General features: G+C 38.1%; 1 protein-coding gene across 1 annotated transcript in view; it reads left to right on the forward strand.

Annotated features, from left to right (window-relative positions):
- CFAP47 (cilia and flagella associated protein 47) overlaps positions 1-19,152 on the forward strand; it is a 356,049-nt gene that overhangs the window by 238,708 nt on the left and 98,189 nt on the right. The window contains exons 53-54 of the mRNA XM_063457869.1: positions 12,177-12,352; positions 17,074-17,181. Of these exons, the coding sequence (XP_063313939.1) occupies positions 12,177-12,352; positions 17,074-17,181 (284 nt within the window). The remainder of the gene's footprint in view (positions 1-12,176; positions 12,353-17,073; positions 17,182-19,152) is intronic.

Here is a 19,152-nt window from a genome sequence, read left to right on the forward strand (position 1 = left end):
CCCCTGACCCCCACCCCTGAGCGGTGGGTGGGGACCCTACAGTAAAATAAGGGGGGGGACCTAATGTCCTCCCCCCTGGCCCCCACCCTTGAGCGGCGGGTGGGGGCCCTAAATTGTAATAGGGGGGGACCTAATGTCCCCCCCTGGCCCCCACCCTTGAGCGGCGGGTGGGGGCCCTAAATTGTAATAGGGGGGGACCTAGTGTCCTCCCCCCTTGCCCCCACCCCTGAGCGGCGGGTGGGGGCCCTAAAAAAATGTCCCCCCCAGGTGACTAGGGGTCCCCAAACCCCTAGTCACCCCCTCCCCCAATAAAAATCCCCCTACCTACCCCCCTCACCCTAAAAACTAATGAGGGGGGGACGAGCGCAAAAAAATCCTTCTTCACCCATGGAGGGCTCCGCGCTGTGTAATTTGACTCATAACTCTCTGGTTACTTAATCCACCAATCAGAGTTATGAGTCAAATTACACAGAGTGGAAAAATTCCAAAGAACTTTCCCACGCTGTGTAAAATGACACAGAGCACTCTGATTGGTGGATTTCAAACCAACCAGAGTGCTGTGACAGGTAAATGTAGAGACTTACCTGTCAGTCTCTTCATTTACCTGTCAGAGCACTCTGATTGGATGGCTTAAACCCACCAATCAGAGTGCTCTGAGCCTAATTGCAGGGCGGGGCAAGGCTTTATAAGCCTTCCCCCACCCTGCAGAGCTCAGTCTGCGTGGAGCCCTCGCCGGGTGAAGAAGGATTATTTTTTTATTTTTTTATAATTGCTTCGGTTATTATGGTTTTTTTTATTTGACCTTTTTGGGGCTGAAAAAAGATTTTGGAAGAAAGAAAACATCGAATGGTAATTTTTTTTTTACAGGTACTTAGTTAAAGGTCCCCCCCCTCATTAGTTTTTAGGGTGAGGGGGGTAGGTAGGGAGATCATTTTTATTGGGGGGGAGGGGGTGACTAGGGGTTCGGGGTCCTCCCCCTTATTTTACTGTAGGGCCCCCACCCAGCGCTCAGGGGTGAGGGCCAGTGGGGAGGATATTAGGTCCCCCCTTGTTCTGATTTAGGGCCCCCACCCATCGCTCAGGGGTGGGGGCCCAGGGGAGGACAATAGGTCCCTCCCCATTATTTTACATTAGGGCCCCCACCCACCGCTCAGGGGTGGGGGCCAGGGGCTCAGGAGGGGGGAACTTATTTTATTTTTATTTTTTTTACAGTGAGCAGCCATAGGCTGCTCACTGTTTAATAGACATGCCCCTACTCGCGGTATAGCGAGTAGGGGCATAATTTACTAATACTAAGTAATCTTTACTTAGTATTAGTAAATTTGGCTGAAAGACCAATTTAGGTCTTTCAGCCTTTTAGTAGATCGCTCCCTAATACCGTGGGAATTAGGGAGTTATCTACTTATTCATTCCTGTCATTACATTGAGTGGCCAAGTAACTTACATTTTATATGAATGTATGTTACTTGATTGTTGTAAGTGTTGCAAATGCTTACAGGTGAATCCTGGCTATATTTGTATACTTTTTATTTAAAATTGTATACAATGTAAAATTTTTCTTCTTTCACTGGGTAAGTATATTAGTACTTAGGCAATACTGTGCTTCGGACTTTGACACTTTGGAACTTCGGCACTTTGACACGTCGGAACTTCGGCAACTTCGGGACCTCGGCAATTCGGCAATTCAACACTTTGGCAATTCGGACATTCGGAAGTACCCGAATGTCCGAAATTCGTCCAAATTGTCCGAAATTCGTCCGAATTCATATTCGGACCGAAACGAATTGCACATGTCTACTAACTTGTAAGTTCCACAATAAGGATGTAAATGAGACCTGCGTGTAGGAATGACAATTTGCTTACTGCAGACCTTTCTTGCTCAAGTATAGGCAGGTATATTGTGCCATTGTTTTGGTACTTTAGATGATGATCTTCTCTTGCAGGCTGTAGTCAAAGTCTCAGGAGAACGTGGGATGTTACATTGTACTAGGAGATGAGTACCTTCCTCAGGTGTAGTGATGGATTTCTCCACTCCATTCCTCCACACCAACAATTTCTTGGTAAACCCTATTGGTACAAGATGTGTGCTTCTCTCAGGGATCTAGTGATGGTCGCAAAAGTGCCCCTTGTGGCCATGTCTAAAGTTGATAGATCCATTAATAATTGTATGCTAATAATTTACATAATGTATAAGTTTTCTTGCTCTTTTATGTCGTAAAATGCACTCTGGTAATAGTGTCCCTGGGGACCGAGGGTGAAAGGTGGTTGGGTTTTGCAAATCTATGTATGCAGCCTAGTATAAGCATCTGATCTGAAGCCTCTGGTAGGATTGTTTTAAACATGTTCTGTATATACTCTACCGGTTAACTTTTCTCTGTTTGTCTAATGCGGATATTATTCCTCCTGGTCATATCTTCATAGTCTACAGCTTATTTTTAATAGCTTGGAGTTTGGTGTCCATAGCAGCTAAATTATTTTTGGGATTTTTATTCCAAGTGTGTGATACTCTCCCCTATTGCCTGTAAGCCTGCTCTGATTTTTGCTGATAGGGAGTTTAAATCTGCTTTGATGGAGGATATTTTCCGGCATGTGTTTTACTGACCCATCTGTTGCTGGAGCAGTTTGTTTGCAAGAGATGGAGGTGTCATCGCTGTGTTCTGTCAGATATGCTGGGGAAGCCAGAGACATGGCACTCAAGGCGCCATCTTGTTTTGGGCACATGAGAGAAGACACCACCGCAACTTGTATTTTGTCATGGGAGTGCTTTGTTTATTTTCGTGTGTCAGTGGGTCACGGTGATTGGCAGAAAAACAGTGCAGCTACCATGCCCAGGATATGTAATTGCAGTGATACAAGCTTCCATCATGTTGCCATCAGTTGTTCTTTTCTTTGCAGCTGTCAGTCAGAGAACTGTTTCTATTTCTTCTCCTTATTTGCAATTATTGCTCTGGCTTTGCCTTGTCTGAATTGTGTTATGATGCCATTTGCTAAATCTTTAAAGCAAATTTGAAAAGAAAATTAAGCATCTCATGAAAAAAACATTTACAAACGTTATAAGTGCAGTGGTGCAATTTCCAGAGAAGCAACACTTACCCTTTAACTAGTCAAACCATCAAACCAAATGTCAAACCCTGAGCCTCTAAGTTAATTGTGAAATAACAAGGCCACTCCACCCAACTCCAATTACATAAATGTGTGGAAATCTGGTCCTGGACCCTGCTTCTGAGCTAGTAGTTTTTATAGGGTATAGTTGGTGATATGTGTATGTTTATACATATAAATACAGTACAAGCCTCAGAAGCAAAAAAAAAAACAAAACAAAAAAAGCACTTTATCTGTAGTATGTATTTATCGTGGTATAAAATAATAATTGGCTATTAAATCCACTGCAATTTAAGTGGTTCAGCTTCGCCAATTCATAGCACAGCAGATAGTGAAACACCAATATGCTTTTCCAACTGTGCTGAAAACAACATTGACATTAAGGGGATAATAAAAGGAATGAACAGATGAGAACAACCACAATTATGAATATATATATCCTCCATTTAAATGATTGATATCTATGTAATGAAGCAAGATATAAATGGTAATAATCTCACAAAAAAAACTTTAAATTTAATATCCAAGTATTTAAAAGATTCTTTTAGTCTTGAGCAGTTTGCTTTCTTTCTGAAAATTGGTATAGAGCCTCTCTCTCTATGTTTCGATTATATTTTGAAAAAGAAGTTGTAATATTGGTATGTTATTACCAATGGGATTTTATGCCTACAGTGGTAGGTCTTCTTTAAAGGGCTCATTTCATGTTTTCTTTCTATTGATTTTCCTTCTCTGAATAGTGAGCTCCTAAGTGTCACTATTGACCTTCACATATGTATTTTAACATTTAAAGGAGATATTCCTTAAATGATCAATAATCTGATTTTCTAAAGAACACAAATAACCCGCGAACCTATGGTGTAGAGTTCTAGCCACTTTTGAATTGATATAGGCTTGCATATTTTGTTTACTTTGTGTTGTGTATTTTGTTTGTGAATGATATTTATTGTGAATAAAGTAAATCATCTGGGAGAGTTTTTGAATTGTGTCTGCCCTCTATCCTCAATAAATGTTTTAACACATTTGTTTTATATAAGATTGGCTTTACAACAAGAAAAAAAAAAAACTGATGTGGAGAAGAATGCCATTGAGTCTGCAGGATTAAATTACTAAGCAATAAACTTTAGAAAGTAAAAATGTATATGCTATTCCATTGAGCATTTCTCCAAGTTGATGATTAGGCATCGCAGTATAACATAAAGAGTTTTCAGTCTTCTAAATGAGCTTTAAGACTAAGCGGGCCAGTGATCTTATCAGCATGGTGTTTTCGTTTATGAGAGCAATGGTAGCAGTACTGCTTCCATAGCAACAAAAGCAATTCTATCACACATACATAATATTGCTAAAATGTAAAAAAATAAAAGAAAATAAATGATATGCAGTTGTTTTGCTATAACACAAGATATAACTCTGACATGGTATTGAATACAAAAGTAAAAAATACGATAGAATCATTCAATTAGTGTCTTATTGTTGGTACATCATTCTCATGCATGTTCAGCTATGTTGAACATTACAGCAATTTTAGAGTCCCCAATTATAATGACAATATTCTGAATATGTTCAATGAAAGCCAAGTGGAATTTATGAGATCTGCTGTATTTATATTCTTTGTGTCTAAATCAACATACAGTAATAGAATGCTTGCAGAGATCCATATCTGTTCTTTTGACTCCTCTCAAATATTAATGAAGCTTCAACTTATGTTATTTTCTTTCTACTTGACTTATCAAACATCTCTGTAAATTATTTTCTGCTCCACACCATCAGATAGCCAAATAAGTGAATATAAATGGATATCATTCCCCAAGGCTTTTACAACTAGGTTGTTTTTTTTTTTTTTTAACTTTGCCAGGTAATATATAAAATACTGGACATCCGTGAGGTATATAAAAAGAGATGGTATCAAGCCAAGGTTCACAGCTATACATAATGTATTTTTGCCAAAGGACAGTGTCATCAGGGCAAAAACCATGGAAAATCCCTTACTGTATACAATAGTAGCACAAAGAAAAACACTTAAGGAATCTTCTGTTAAAACAACATAATTTTGGTTGCAAAATAGAATTTGCTAGTGAAATAATATGGGAGAAAAAAAACATTAATACAATGATATTATGAAGCATAATATTGAACCATTTCAAATCAGAAGTACAGGAATGAAATAGGAGACATTTCTGGTGAAACGGCTTTAGGTAACATCACAGTTCTTAATATTGTTAGATTGAAAAGTAGATTTTTTTAAACACACACACCCACTTGTGCCATTATATAGATATCGCTAGTAAAGACTAAATTAATTCTTTGGAAATGAAAACAATGGAAAATCACCTATAACTTGTGTTAACCTTGTTTTATATGTAATGCTGTGCTTTCTTTTCCATTTCTTTTTCTTTTTTTTTTTTCTTTTGAATTTATTGGGTTTTATTAAAGAGATACAAAACAATATTCTTTATCCAGTCGTATAAAGTGATAAAGATAGCAATGATATTACTTCACAAAATAAATGGTTGTAAATATGGAATAGAAAAACAACAGAGGTGCAACAAATGAAAATAAAAGAATAATAATTATGGTTAACAGTAGAAATAAAGAACTGACGCCTGAGATTGGGATAACATAGTAAGGTAAGGCTCACAGTATAAGCATTCCCAGGAAGCTCCTACAGGGTAATGAGAATAATTTGAGATGTGTCACTGGTTACTTGTCTGAGACTTGTGTTAATGGTATAATTTACTGTCTAGGATGGTACTTTTCTCGAGAAAAGAACTAAGGAGGAAGATCTAGAGAGAGGTAGGAAACTCCTAATCTCTACTCCAGATCGACCACGGTAGGAAACCCCTTCCTAGCTGTAATGCTAAAACTTAACCTTTAATGGAGATGTAATAAAACAATGTGAACACCAATAGAAAAAATAATAAAGGTAAAAAAGAAAACAAAAATAATAAAGTATAAAAATAAGGAGTGTTCCCTTAATTACTGTTGTAATGGACAATAACAATCGTAGAAAAATCAAATTGTCGTCCTTGAAAACCACCTATAATTAGGGATCTAAAGTCCACACTAGTCACACATTGGGGAAGGTAGAGGGAGAAAGCCAGAGTGATACTTTGTTTGCCTTCTAAAGCTCTTAAATGTGAAGGTTTGAGGATACAGACAAGCTGGTGCTCACAGGCTAACAAATTGACACAATAATCAAATAGCACTGTGAGATAAAGCTTGTAACAAAACCATGTATCCGTAGGAGCTCCCATACAATGTGACTACAGGAGACCACCCACATAGAGCAGAGAAAGTGAGTCTAAACACGGCTAACTGAATCGCCGACTAGAACTCCTAACTACAGAAGCCCCTCCTAGTAAACCCCCAAAGTCCCAAAATAAGAACAAACAATCTAGCTAGACTAAAGTCTCAAGATCTGGAATCACTCCTGACTAAACTACCTAACGCGCGTTTCAGCGCTTCTAAATGCGCCTTCGTCAGAGGTAAAAGCGTCGTCCTGTCCTCCTGCTGGCTCTTTTATACCTGACGAGCCGGTAACATGAGGAGGGAGTGGCGGACCCGTTCGCGCCGAAACCGGCGTTCAATTCGTACCGCCCTTCTGGTTACGTCACATCTCCATTAAAGGTTAAGTTTTAGCATTACAGCTAGGAAGGGGTTTCCTACCGTGGTCGATCTGTAGTAGAGATTAGGAGTTTCCTATCTCTCTCTAGATCTTCCTCCTTAGTTCTTTTCTCTATAAACGTATGTAAGGGTTACCCCCTTTTCTGGATTCCCCAGGCACACTTACAGGCTGGTTGCCCCAGGCAACTGGCTTTTTGTTGTTTTTTCTTTTCAGTGATACTTTTCTCCCCTGCTTTCCATCCCTCCCAGCTGGGGATATGTGCAAATGGTGTAGCCATGGGGCCCAAGTTGTGACATATGTGCTATTTAAATTGCCCTTATTGTGTCTCATCACCACTCTTCTTTGTCTATCAATTCTTTTGAGAGAGAGTTGCAGTTGACCTTCAGTGTAGATGAATCAGTGCATTGTCTGTGCTTAGTAGATGGGGTATCAGAGATCTTGTATACTGTTTGAGAGGGACTGTTGTATAGTGGTGCAGGGTACTGAATTACCAGTGAGAGAGTTGAGTAGACATGAAATAGATGTAAAGCCACCAAATGTGAGCTGAAGTGCCCATGTGTTCCCCACACCTCCAACATTGTTTAGTTACATTAGAGAATATACGATGCAGGGCCTGAGGGGTGAGATGCCACCTCCTCATTAACTTATAATTGACTAACTACATTACAGAGTCTAGTGAGGAAGCATAATTGAGCATGAACAGTCTGCTCCAGTCTTTATCTGTAAATGAATGTTACAAATCCATGGCCCAAGCTTTTGTTTATGTGTCTCAAATTTAGTGTAAGTTAGCTAGTGTGATATAGGGTTTTTAAAATTGGCATATCTGGAAATATTGGTAGTGCAGTAGTGACATTTTTTTTCCCTGGGTTGTGCTAGTCTTTGTAAGGGGATACTTTGTGCTTTCGGTATAACATCTATTACATACTCGGTGTGAGAGGCATAAGGCCCTGCATCACATGGAAGAAAGGTTATGAGATTAGGGTGTCTCTAATGTAGTCAGTTATGTCATGTCTATCCTATGTTTCTTCTAGATTGCAACTGTTGGAGCAATAGAAGGGTACGCTGGAGGACAAATATCCTCTAGGTACAGGATACCACAGTATTGTGGAGACGGGGATCAATGTAAATGGATGCATCTATCCATTGTGTAGCAGAATCTGGCCTGGCCCACAGATAAATACATATTAGCATAACCCCTATATGATAATTGTTAAGTAATCCCAGACTCCCTTTAGTCCGTGGTTGACAAAGAGTTGTGTAGTTATATTAGAGGGGCAAAGGTTTAAAATAATTTCACGAAGTATTACTTTACAGAGAGGGTAGTGGACGCATGGAATAGCCTTCCAGCTGAAGTGGTAGATGTTAACACAGTGAGTTTAAGCATGCATGGGATGCATTTTCCCACCACAAAAATAAAGAATTGAAAAAAAAAATGCACTAGAAGACAGGGGCAAGAGAAAGAACATTAAAATAATTATGTAGTGAACTGCCCCACTACATAAGACGCTTGGTGGCCTCACTCCTCACAAATAAGCAGGCCAAACATTTTACATTTGATGGCGTATATCGTATTGCCAAACCTCGTCAAGCACCACAGGCAGCCCCACGAGACATCATTCTGAGATGCCAGTCACTTACGGATAAAATTGCTCTGATGACAGCAATCAAAGGGAAATCACCACACGACTTTGAAACACACCAGCTTACATTCTTCCAGGAATTAAGCAGAGATACCCTACTGTGGCACAAAAGCCTGCAACCCGTCACGTCCACCCTACAAACAGCGGGCATCCCATACTGATGGCCAACTCCTAGAATGCTCTGGGTGACCAAGGGCGAACACCACTACAAGATCTCCACCTTGGAGGAAGCTCCAGCCCTGATGGCCACACTAGGACTTCCCAATACTGCCACGGACACACCAGTCGAGCACCCTGGGACAATACCTTGAAGCCTGCAGCGCCTACAAACCCAGACCTAAGTTAAAATGTTGTTAGCTTATAATGTATTTTAGATATTATACCAAATACTCACTCTCAACCTAGAACTAATCTTGCTGGTCAGACACAGTCAACAAGCCAGGGAAAGGCGAGGTGGATGTCCTGCATACAGATTATAGACCCCTCTCCCCCCCCCCCTAATGCCCTGGGGTTAAAGGGCATAGTCACCCACTCTAGTCACTAACCCAGCCCTAAAGCACAGTAAAACCTCTATAAGCAGACAAGATAAGCCAAGACTGGGGAAAGCATAGACAACCACGCTCCGAAATACGACTTCTTACACAACAACGAATCACACACACTCATCCCTTACACTATCAACAACCCAAATACACTCTAAAACACGCAACGGGCCCGGACCCTATAAGCTACTCTTCTGTGCCAGAATTAAAACACTAGCCAAATGCTCCACGTCGGCAGCACTAGCCACTACCCACACCAGTGGCACAGCAAATATACGCGTTATGACCAACCAGCCCATTACACCAAAAATGTGTAGAACGTACCTCAGCCAACTCATAGGAAGACTGTTAAGTAGAAAAAGATTAGATGCATGGTGATGTGGCATATCTATACAAGTTTACACTTAAACATACAATCTAACACGTTATAAAGTTTGACTATAACTATCTATCAAAAATTTGTGCTAAGACTATTAATGCTACAAAATGTACGACAGTATTACTAATGTGCCTGCATAAGCCGTTGTGGCTTTGGAGGCTGTCTTGTTATATCTTGCACAATGAAAAATAAAGAATTAAAAAAAAAAAAAGCATTAATCAATCTCACCAAAGTTTCCATTTAAATGGTGGTCCAGTGGGTGTATGAGGTCCCTCATCTTCTGATTCTTTAGTGGTCAAATTCGGCAATAATCTTTTCCCCTCCTTTCAATCCCCTCCCATTCAATAATGTTTACATTCCATACCCCGTTATATGCCTCCAAAATGATAAAGTGTGCATTCCACTTAGCCAATGCTTTCAACTCTCTCACAATAGAAAGAAACTCAGAATCAATTTTCTTTAATTGATAAACTATTACAATCAACTGAAACATATAAAAAAGTTTACAATATAGTAATTATTGTACAAAACACAGTAAAACAACATTTGTAAATCTTTTACACCAAGATCTCATTTGGTATCAATAAACATAATAAAATACTTGATATTTTTAAAGTAAATCTTAATTAAGTAATAATGGTTACATCTTAAAGTGCCTTACAATTTTATCATAGAAAAACATCTATCCCATTATTACTCAACGTTTACTGCTTTCTTCTAAAATATCTGTTTGTATCACTTTTCAATGTAATAATAAATTATAATAGGTTCCCAATTCCACGGAGAAACAGGAAGGTGTTAGTTCCCCAGGAAATCGGGGATACACCTCGGATCTCTTAAATCCTATTTGTGAGTGCTTCCAGTCTTAAAGCGATATAACACTATTTAACATTTTCATTTTGTTTTTTTATAGATTGTGTTTATTTGTCTATTTGAAGAGATCGCAAGGGAATGTCTCTAGAGAAGTTGTCATCTTTAGCCCACAGCCATTAATATTACATTACGTATTGTTAAATTATTATTATTGGACACTTTATGGGCAGAGCAAGATTCTCCATAAAGCCATCGTAGGCAACCGCCTAGTGCCCACAGGCCCCATAATCATTCATTTGCTTGGCAACATTAACCATCCAATGGGGATGCATAAACTGGTAACTAGTGTAGGGCCCTGTGGGATCTTAACCCTCTGTTTATGGGGTCCGATGTCCCTCGGCGCTGGGTCAGGCTCTGCTGACGCTTCTCTCCCGCCAACATCAGCCTGCGGGGGAGACCTAATGTGCATGCGCGGCAATGGCCGTGCTCGCCTTAGACCTCCCAATAGGAAAGCAATATCCAATGCCTTGCTATGGGGAAAATCGAACGCAGGAGGTCTGTGTGTTGTAGAACAGATTTAACCCATCTACCTGCTGCTTGCTTCTCCTCCTATAGGCTTCCAACTGATCATCATTCCTCCCTCTTTTCTCTGCATACCAGCCCACTCCACAGCATGGAAGATCTATTTTTTATATAAAGTCATTCCATGGCATACAAACCTTTCAGATTTATTCTTCTACTGCTTCCACATAATTTACTGGGGAATGAAAAATAAACTCTAAGAAATAGTTCCTTATCCTTAAGGACAAACGCAAGCTAGCCTTTATAGTACTACGCAGAGTCCTCCTTAACTGCACAAATGCACATGTTGTATATATAGAGATAAACTTTTTTTTTTTTTTTTTACTGCAACAAATAAATGAGTGATTGAGTTTGCAATCCTCATCTCCCTATTTATAAGCTTATCTTAAATGTCTAGTCTCTTTATGAATGTTTCTGATATGATAATATTTTAGCAGTTGGTCCAGAATGAATCATTACACAACCATGAAGCAAAGACCTAATGATTCATTTGTACAGTTTTGACAGCTAACAGCCTTACTACTGATACAGTCAACACAAATCCATTAAAATTACAGTTTGCTTTACATGACTGGTTTTCATATAGAAGCACTTGTCATTTACAGATGTACTATGTGTAAGATGGACTTTTTATGCTTTTTGGTTTTCACTGTTCCGTGACTTACTTATTTAGCATGTGTGGATCTCATTCATATTCAGCAGATATAATCGTTTGATTTATGGGTCGGTGTAGAAGTAAAATCAAATACACTTATTTCAATACTGATTTTATGTCAGTCATGAAATCTAAAGGAAGAGTTAGGTACAAATAAAAAAAACGCATTGACAAAAATAAAGCACATTGGTTAAGTGAATGCTGTAGTGATTTAAAATACTGATTTATGTAATAAATACAAATGGAGTCATGGACAAATGGAGTCATGGACTTAGGCAGCACAATGTCTTGGGCCAGCCGTGTGGAGTTGGAAACATATAAAAAAGTCTGAACTGGTTACTAAAAATGTTTAATCCCACTACGTGTTAAATGTTGTAGTTTGTTTATGCTCTGCATTGTATTGTACCGTAATTTTGTGTTAGTGTTATCATTTGTTATAGCCTGTTACTTGCTATAATTATTGTAGTAAACTGACATTTAATATTACAACATTTCATATCTATCCACATATTCAACCATAATATCAAGAACTATAAAAAATATTAATCTTGTAACTTTTTGTTTAATTATTGTATATTGATATTAAAAGATTAATATTCCTATTTAAGCCGCGGCCCTAACACCAATTAATAAAAATATATTTTCAGAATAAAAATTATCAAACATCAGTTTAATTTTGCTTGTTGGTTCAATGTGTTAAAATGAATATTAATATTAATATAAATGAATAAAAATAATAAAGTCTAAAAGTCTAAAAATGCAAATCCCAAAACATTGTGTTTACTCGGATATATATATATATATATATATATTTTTTTTTTTTTTTTTTTTACTTTTCCAGGAAACAGTTGGTATTGATATACCTATTACTAATCCCATGAGTTGCATTCTGTCCATGGATGTATTATTAACTGGATCTGATCTTACTGGAGAGAAAAGTTTTATTCTGCAATCAAGAGAAACATTTCCTTACATGGCAAAATATTCTCCAACAAGACGAGGAACAACATATGGAAGGTAACAGAAAAGAGTAGTAACAAGCATTGAGAGTTAATTCTGCTTAACCAAATGTATATAAATAATGAACAAAAAGACCACAGACTACTATATTTTTAAATGGAAAATGAAATGGTTGCACGCAGAAAATTAATTTAAGTTTGAAAACACTGCAAAGAATAAGTCTGAAACTTATAAAACATAATGCTAGAGCACTAAGCTATGTATAATAGTGTCGTTGTTGAATGTTTTTTGAGTTAACTACCATTGTAACTAATCAACAAACTATTTGTATACTGCTTATTAGGTCAGACTGTCAGGTATAAATAAACCAGCACAAGTGGCCTCAAAACCAGAGATTCTACCCACAGGTTTTTGATTATCACCCTCACAAATGATAACTGCTAATTGTACTACAAATGTTTTAACATTAGCTGTTAAGAGAAGAGAATTGCTGTTAAGAAACCATTGCTAAGGTTGCAGAGATAGAGTTGGAGAGGTTGATGAAAAAATAAACAAAACATAAAAAAACAATAATTCATGAATCCACCTGATGTGGCGTAATGTCTTTATGTCTTTGTAAATTTTGGAGTTCAATCTATGGAGTTGAATCTTTTCCACTTCCACTTTTTTTTTTTTTTTTTTTTTTTTTTTTTTTTTTTTTACAAATCTCTATGACAATGACCAGAGAAACAAACCTCAAGTATGTGCCAAAAAAAAATCTAACAATGTATAAAAATAACCAAAGAAGCTAGTGATCTGGTCTGCCCTGGATGTGTGAGTCAATCCCGTAGAAATATTATTCAATTAAATGTCAAGTGATACTCTTAATCGTCCTCCATCCCTTTCAATCCATTTCCTAGTTAAAATACAAGTTAGTTATTAACTTATAAAGGCTGCGGACATTAAAAATAATGTATTGACAATTTGTAAGTTAAGTTTTTGTATATCATAACAAGTATTAGTATAAGAAAGTACTATGCTAAATATTTTGCACTTTACTAATTTTAAAAATTGCTGGTAAGTCATTGAATGCCAAACATTTAATTTTCCGTGATTTCTATGTTTTTTTTGTGCAAAACCTTTAAACTTCTAAAATACAACTTTTATGATAAAGAGGAATAATTGAAGAAGTAGAGTTGCATAGCAAGTTAAAGAAATGTGAGCGCCTATTAACTAATATACTGGGCAAAGTTAAAGTTATTTCATATAGACATCTGTTTGCTATAAAAAAAAAAAAACACAAACAGAACAAAACAAAAAACGATATTAGGTGTTATTGTGGTAAACATAACCTAAAAAAATAACTAGTAATGTAATATATGTGGTTTTTTGTTTTTTTTTATAATTCTTTATTTTCATAGTGCATGAAGTATCAATCAGGCTTACATTGCCACAAAAGCAATTGGAAGCATTTCAAAATCAATGTCATGACAAAGAAAAAGTGCACATTGTTTAAGCGATTTAAGTAAGAGTATCAAACTAAGCAGGCATGTCTAACTTACTTTTAAATAAAATAGAAGTTAAGCGTAGGTAAGACAATGCTTTTGAATAAAACAAAGTTTGGATTCAACTAATCAACTAAAAAGCAGAAGTAAAGCATGATATAGTTGTTTTTTTTTTAATCACATTAAAGTGATATACTAAGCACCACGACAACTTTAATGTAATTAAGTGGTTTTGGTATATAGATAATGTCCCTGCAGTCTCAATACTCAATTCTTTGCCATTTATGAGTGAAATCAGTTTTGTTTCTGTTTATGGAGCCCTTGCTACATGTCTCCTGGTTTGGACTCACCCAACCTCCATAAAAGAAAGGTTTCATGTTTAACCCCTTAAGGTAGGCGGGCGCGCTATGCCGTCCTTGGGGACCTGGCTCTAAACACCGGGAGGTGGCATAGCACGTCCCTGCCGTCCAATGTACTTACCCGCGGTGGGGGGACTCACCTGGCATGCCAGGGAGTCCCCCCTGCTGCCGTTCCAGCCCTCCTGGGCCATGTAATCGTGAGGTCCTTCCGAGGACCTCACAATTACATGGACGGCATAACCGTCCACAGCAGTGCCAGCAAGGGGAGTGGCAAATGTTTTTTTTGCCTGTAAAAAAAAGGTTAAAACTGTTTAAAATAAAATTATATATATGATCTAAGTATATATATATATATATATATATATATATATATACATATATATATATATATATATAGATATATATATATATATCTATATATATATATATAGATATATAGATATAGATATAGATATATATATATATACTTAGATCATATGATCATATATAATTTTATTTTAAACAGTTTTAATATATATATATATATATATACTTAGATCATATATATAATTTTATTTTAAACAGTTTTAACCTTTTTTTACAGATACACATACACATACATATACGTACACTGTCTAAGTGTATTTTAATATTAATATATATATATATAGATATATAGATATAAAATTATATCTATATATATATATATATTATCAAAATACACGTAGATTGATATTGATTAAAGGGACACCCCAGGCACCCAGACCACTTCTGCTCATTGGAGTGGTCTGGGTGCCAACTCCCACTACCCTTAACCCTGCAACTGTAATTATTGCAGTTTTTCATAATTGCAATAATTACATTGCAGGGTTAACTCCACCTCTAGTGGCTGTCTACTAGACAGCCACTAGAGGTCACTTCCTGGTTTCTAGCACAGGAAACCTGTGCTAGAGCGTCGCTGGACGTCCTCACGCTGTGTGAGGACCTCCAGCGTCGCTCATTTCCCCATAGGAAAGCATTGAAATGATTTTTCAATGCTTTCCTATGGGGAGACGTAATGCGTATGTGCGGCATTTCCGCGCATGCGCATTAGGTCTCCTCGGCCGGTGGGCGAGATCAGTCTCGCCCACCGGCCGACGCAATCACATGGAGGAGCGTCGCGGAGGAGGAGACAGCGGCGAGGGACATCGCCGCTGCCTCAGGTAAGTCACTGAAGGGGTTTTCACTGGTGGGTGGGAGGGAGAGGGAACCTCCAGTGCCAGGAAAACGGATCGTTTTCCTGGCACTGGAGTTTCCCTTTAAATATATATAGTTATAATTTTATATATATTTATATATAAGATAAAATAAATAAATATGTAAATACGTTAAAAATAAATTAAAATATACATATGTGTAATTTCGCTTTAACTGTATTTTGATATCAATATATATTGATATCAAAATACACATAGAACTAAATAATATATCTATATCTATATATTTTATTTATTTATATTACTATATATATGCCTATATATAAATACAAAAGTGTGTGTGTATATATATAATAATTCTACGTATATATTTACAGTACAGAGAATTTGCTAGCACTATTTTTTTTTTTACTCGGCTGTTTTACTTGGAAGACTACGCTGAACACAAATATTAGTGTTTCAAAACGGTAAAATGCATTACAACGATGATATCATCAGTGAAAGTGCCATTTTTTGCATTTTTCACACACAAATGGCACTTACACTGATGATATAATTGTTGTGATACGTTTTACTGTTACTGAAACACTAATATTTATGTTCAGCGAAGTCTTCCGAGTATAACAGTACCCCTCATGTACAGGATTTATGGTGTTTTCAAAAGTTACAAAGTCAAATATAAGGCTTGCGTTTCAGTTTTTTCACATTGAAATTTGCCAGATTGGTTACGTTGCCTTTAAGACCGTATGGTAACCCAGGAATGAAAATTACACTCATGATGGCATACCATTTGCAATAGTAGACAACCCAAGGTATTGCAAATGGGGTATGTTCAGTCTTTTTTAGTAGCCACTTAGTCACTATCTTTATTGGAGATTAATAAAATAAAATTAAATAGCAAATAGACTGTATAAAACACTAATGAGTTTCACCTGTTAGCAAGGCTCTTTCAAATAACCTGGTTCCAGGGAAGTTCTAGCAGCCATATTACAAGCACTGATACATTCCACCCCTCACTTACTTACGTAAATTCCACATTTTGTTTACGTTTTGTTTTACATTTGGCTCATTCCGTAAGGGGTCAATCATATCTTACAGTGCAATGTGTTTATTTTTGAAGCTCCATGCTCTGTTAATTGGACTTGTATCACATGTGAGACTATTGCATGCTCAATATTAATAGATCAGGAGATGAAAAATTCTAAATCTGTGTGAGTCACAGATGGGGAGGCGTGGCTAAGACTTAATAAAAAAAGTTATTTAACTATTTTTTAACTATATGTTCATTAAGCTACAGTTGTTTTGGTGCTGAGGCTGTCGCTTTAAGAATAAAACTGTCATTTTATACTTAGAAATGTATTACTACTTAAGTATATGTAGTACTACTTAGTTTAGAATAGCAATAGGTTTTGTTTTTTTAAGTACCTATAGACATGGATCAGCTTTGTGTATTTTTTTTTTTACCTGTCAACAATCAATTAAATCATGTTAATATTAACCTGTATTTATTACAACATTTACCATCAGTCTTTGAGAAGAAATGTGATGTGAGAGGAATGTATTAAAAGGTTTCTTAAAATAGCCAACATTTTATTTAAATTAGTTCATAGTAGAGGAAAAACTATAAAATTAATTAAATGTTATCTGCATTTGTTTATTTATATTTACATACATAATATAACAACAGAATATATGTTATTTTCTCTGTTTTGATGATGTATTAATATATAATTAAACGTACATTGTATATATCTTTTTAGTGTGATTTTCCAGTCTGAAGTTTGTGGAGAATTTTGGTATGAATTAAAGCTAAAATCAGAGAAACCATTGCCTAAAACACTTGCCCCATTGCCATGTGAACTTGGAAAGTAAGTATAATTATTATTACAAATAATATTTAATATTAGTATACCCACCCACTCTGACACAGGTAGGTTCGATTAGTACAAAAGAGATAATAATATTAACTGAGAAACATAAATAGGTTAGACAAAATAACATTAGAAACGTGTTTGCTTATGCATTAGTTGTGGTGGTGGAAAGTGTGGCAGTCCTCTGGAGGGACAGGTGTCTGTTCCAGCTTAGGTCAGTCCAGCAGCCTTATCCAGTAGTTGTTGTCGTCGTTGTGGCCGCGGGATGAACTCAGCTACTGTGGAAGGATCCAGGTGAGACAGATTGGTCGAGGTCGCTTCCTTTGTAGCTGAGAGGCCCAGCTGGCCCAAAAGAGTGCTTAGTTCTTGCGAGCTCCTTGCCCGATGCGTAGTCCCTTGATATGTTATGGTGATTAGCCTAGGTCCCCCCCATCGATAGGGGATATTCTTGGTGCGCAAATTTTGCAGTTGGGGTTGGAGCGATTTGCGCCATGAGAGAGTGTTCCTCGTTAAATCAGGGAACAAGGAGATTTGGGAGTCCTCAAATATAAACAGGGTTTTCCCCCGGGCCGCTGCCAGCAGAGTAGCCTTGTCCTGCAGAGATTGGAACCGTACTATAAGGTCCGCGGTGGCCGTGGGTGGTGCTGCTGTGGGTTTCGGTAAACGAAAAAGTCCGTCCAGTTTTATGTTTTTGGCCTGCTTAGGCTGTAGCAGTGTAGCCAGTAGGCGCGTAATGTAGTGTGGGAGGTCAGACAATCCAACGGTTTCAGACACCCCTCTAACCTTAAGATTATGTTTCCTCCTGTTATCCTCTAGGGCTTCCACTTTTTCAGCGGTGCTGAGTTGTTGCTTTTGGAGGTCAGAGACCTTTTGTTCCAAGGTGCTTAGTCGGGTGTCCTGAGTATTTGTTGTGGTCTCGAGAAGGTCAAGCCTCGTGGTTGCGCCCGCAATGGCGTCCTTAAAGCAGGCTATGTCCTTAGCCAGGTTCTGCCTAAGTTCGGCAAACATACTCTTTAGGAGGTCTACAGTGACGGGATCACCCGGCGGAGACGGTTTGGTCGTTCGCCCCACAGGTCTGTTCAGGGAAGATCCCTCTCCCGTGTTGGTATAGCCGTCGTCAGAGGAGTCCGAAAATCCTTCTTCCCCCAGCGCCATTTTCTCCCATGCGGCTTTCTGAGAGTTCCGCAGGAGTTCGCCGATGTCATGGCTTGCAGGAGCTTTGTCTGCCCTGGGTTTTTTGTTTTTCCTGCCCATCTTGATGTCTGCGATGTGCAGGGTAAGTTGTGGGTCGGTAAGTGCCCAATTTCCACCAAAAAGTCAGCTATTTTGCCTGTTATGGCACAGAGCCTTCTGAAGTGCATCTGCTCGGTTCGGTAGTTGGCTCCGCCCCCCATATATTTTCATATTTTATATATATATATATATACTGCTAAAAAAAAAACAAAGGGAGCTCTTAAACACCACAATGTAACAATGTAACAAATGGGATAGACAACAGGTGGAAATTATAGGCAATTAGCAAGACACCCCCAATAAAGGAGTGGTTCTGCAGGTGGTGACCACAGACCACTTCTCAGTTCCTATGCTTCCTGGCTGATATTTTGGTCACTTTTGAATGCTGGCGGTGCTTTTAATCTAGTGGTAGCATGAGACGGAGTCTACAACTCACACAAGTGGCTCAGGTAGTACAGCTCATTCAGGATGGCACATCAATGCGAGCTGTGGCAAGAAGGTTTGCTGTGTCTGTCAGCGTAGTGTCTAGAGCATGGAGGCGCTACCAGGAGACAGGCCAGTACATCAGGAGATGTGGAGGAGGCCGTAGCAGGGCAACAACCCAGCAGCAGGACCGCTACCTCCGCCTTTGTGCAAGGAGGAACAGGAGGAGCACTGCCAGAGCAAAATGACCTCCAGCAGGCCACAAATGTGCATGTGTCTGCTCAAACAGTCAGAAACAGACTCCATGAGGGT

The sequence above is a fragment of the Pelobates fuscus genome, chromosome 1, assembly GCF_036172605.1.
Source record: "Pelobates fuscus isolate aPelFus1 chromosome 1, aPelFus1.pri, whole genome shotgun sequence".
NCBI classification, from domain to species: domain Eukaryota; kingdom Metazoa; phylum Chordata; class Amphibia; order Anura; family Pelobatidae; genus Pelobates; species Pelobates fuscus.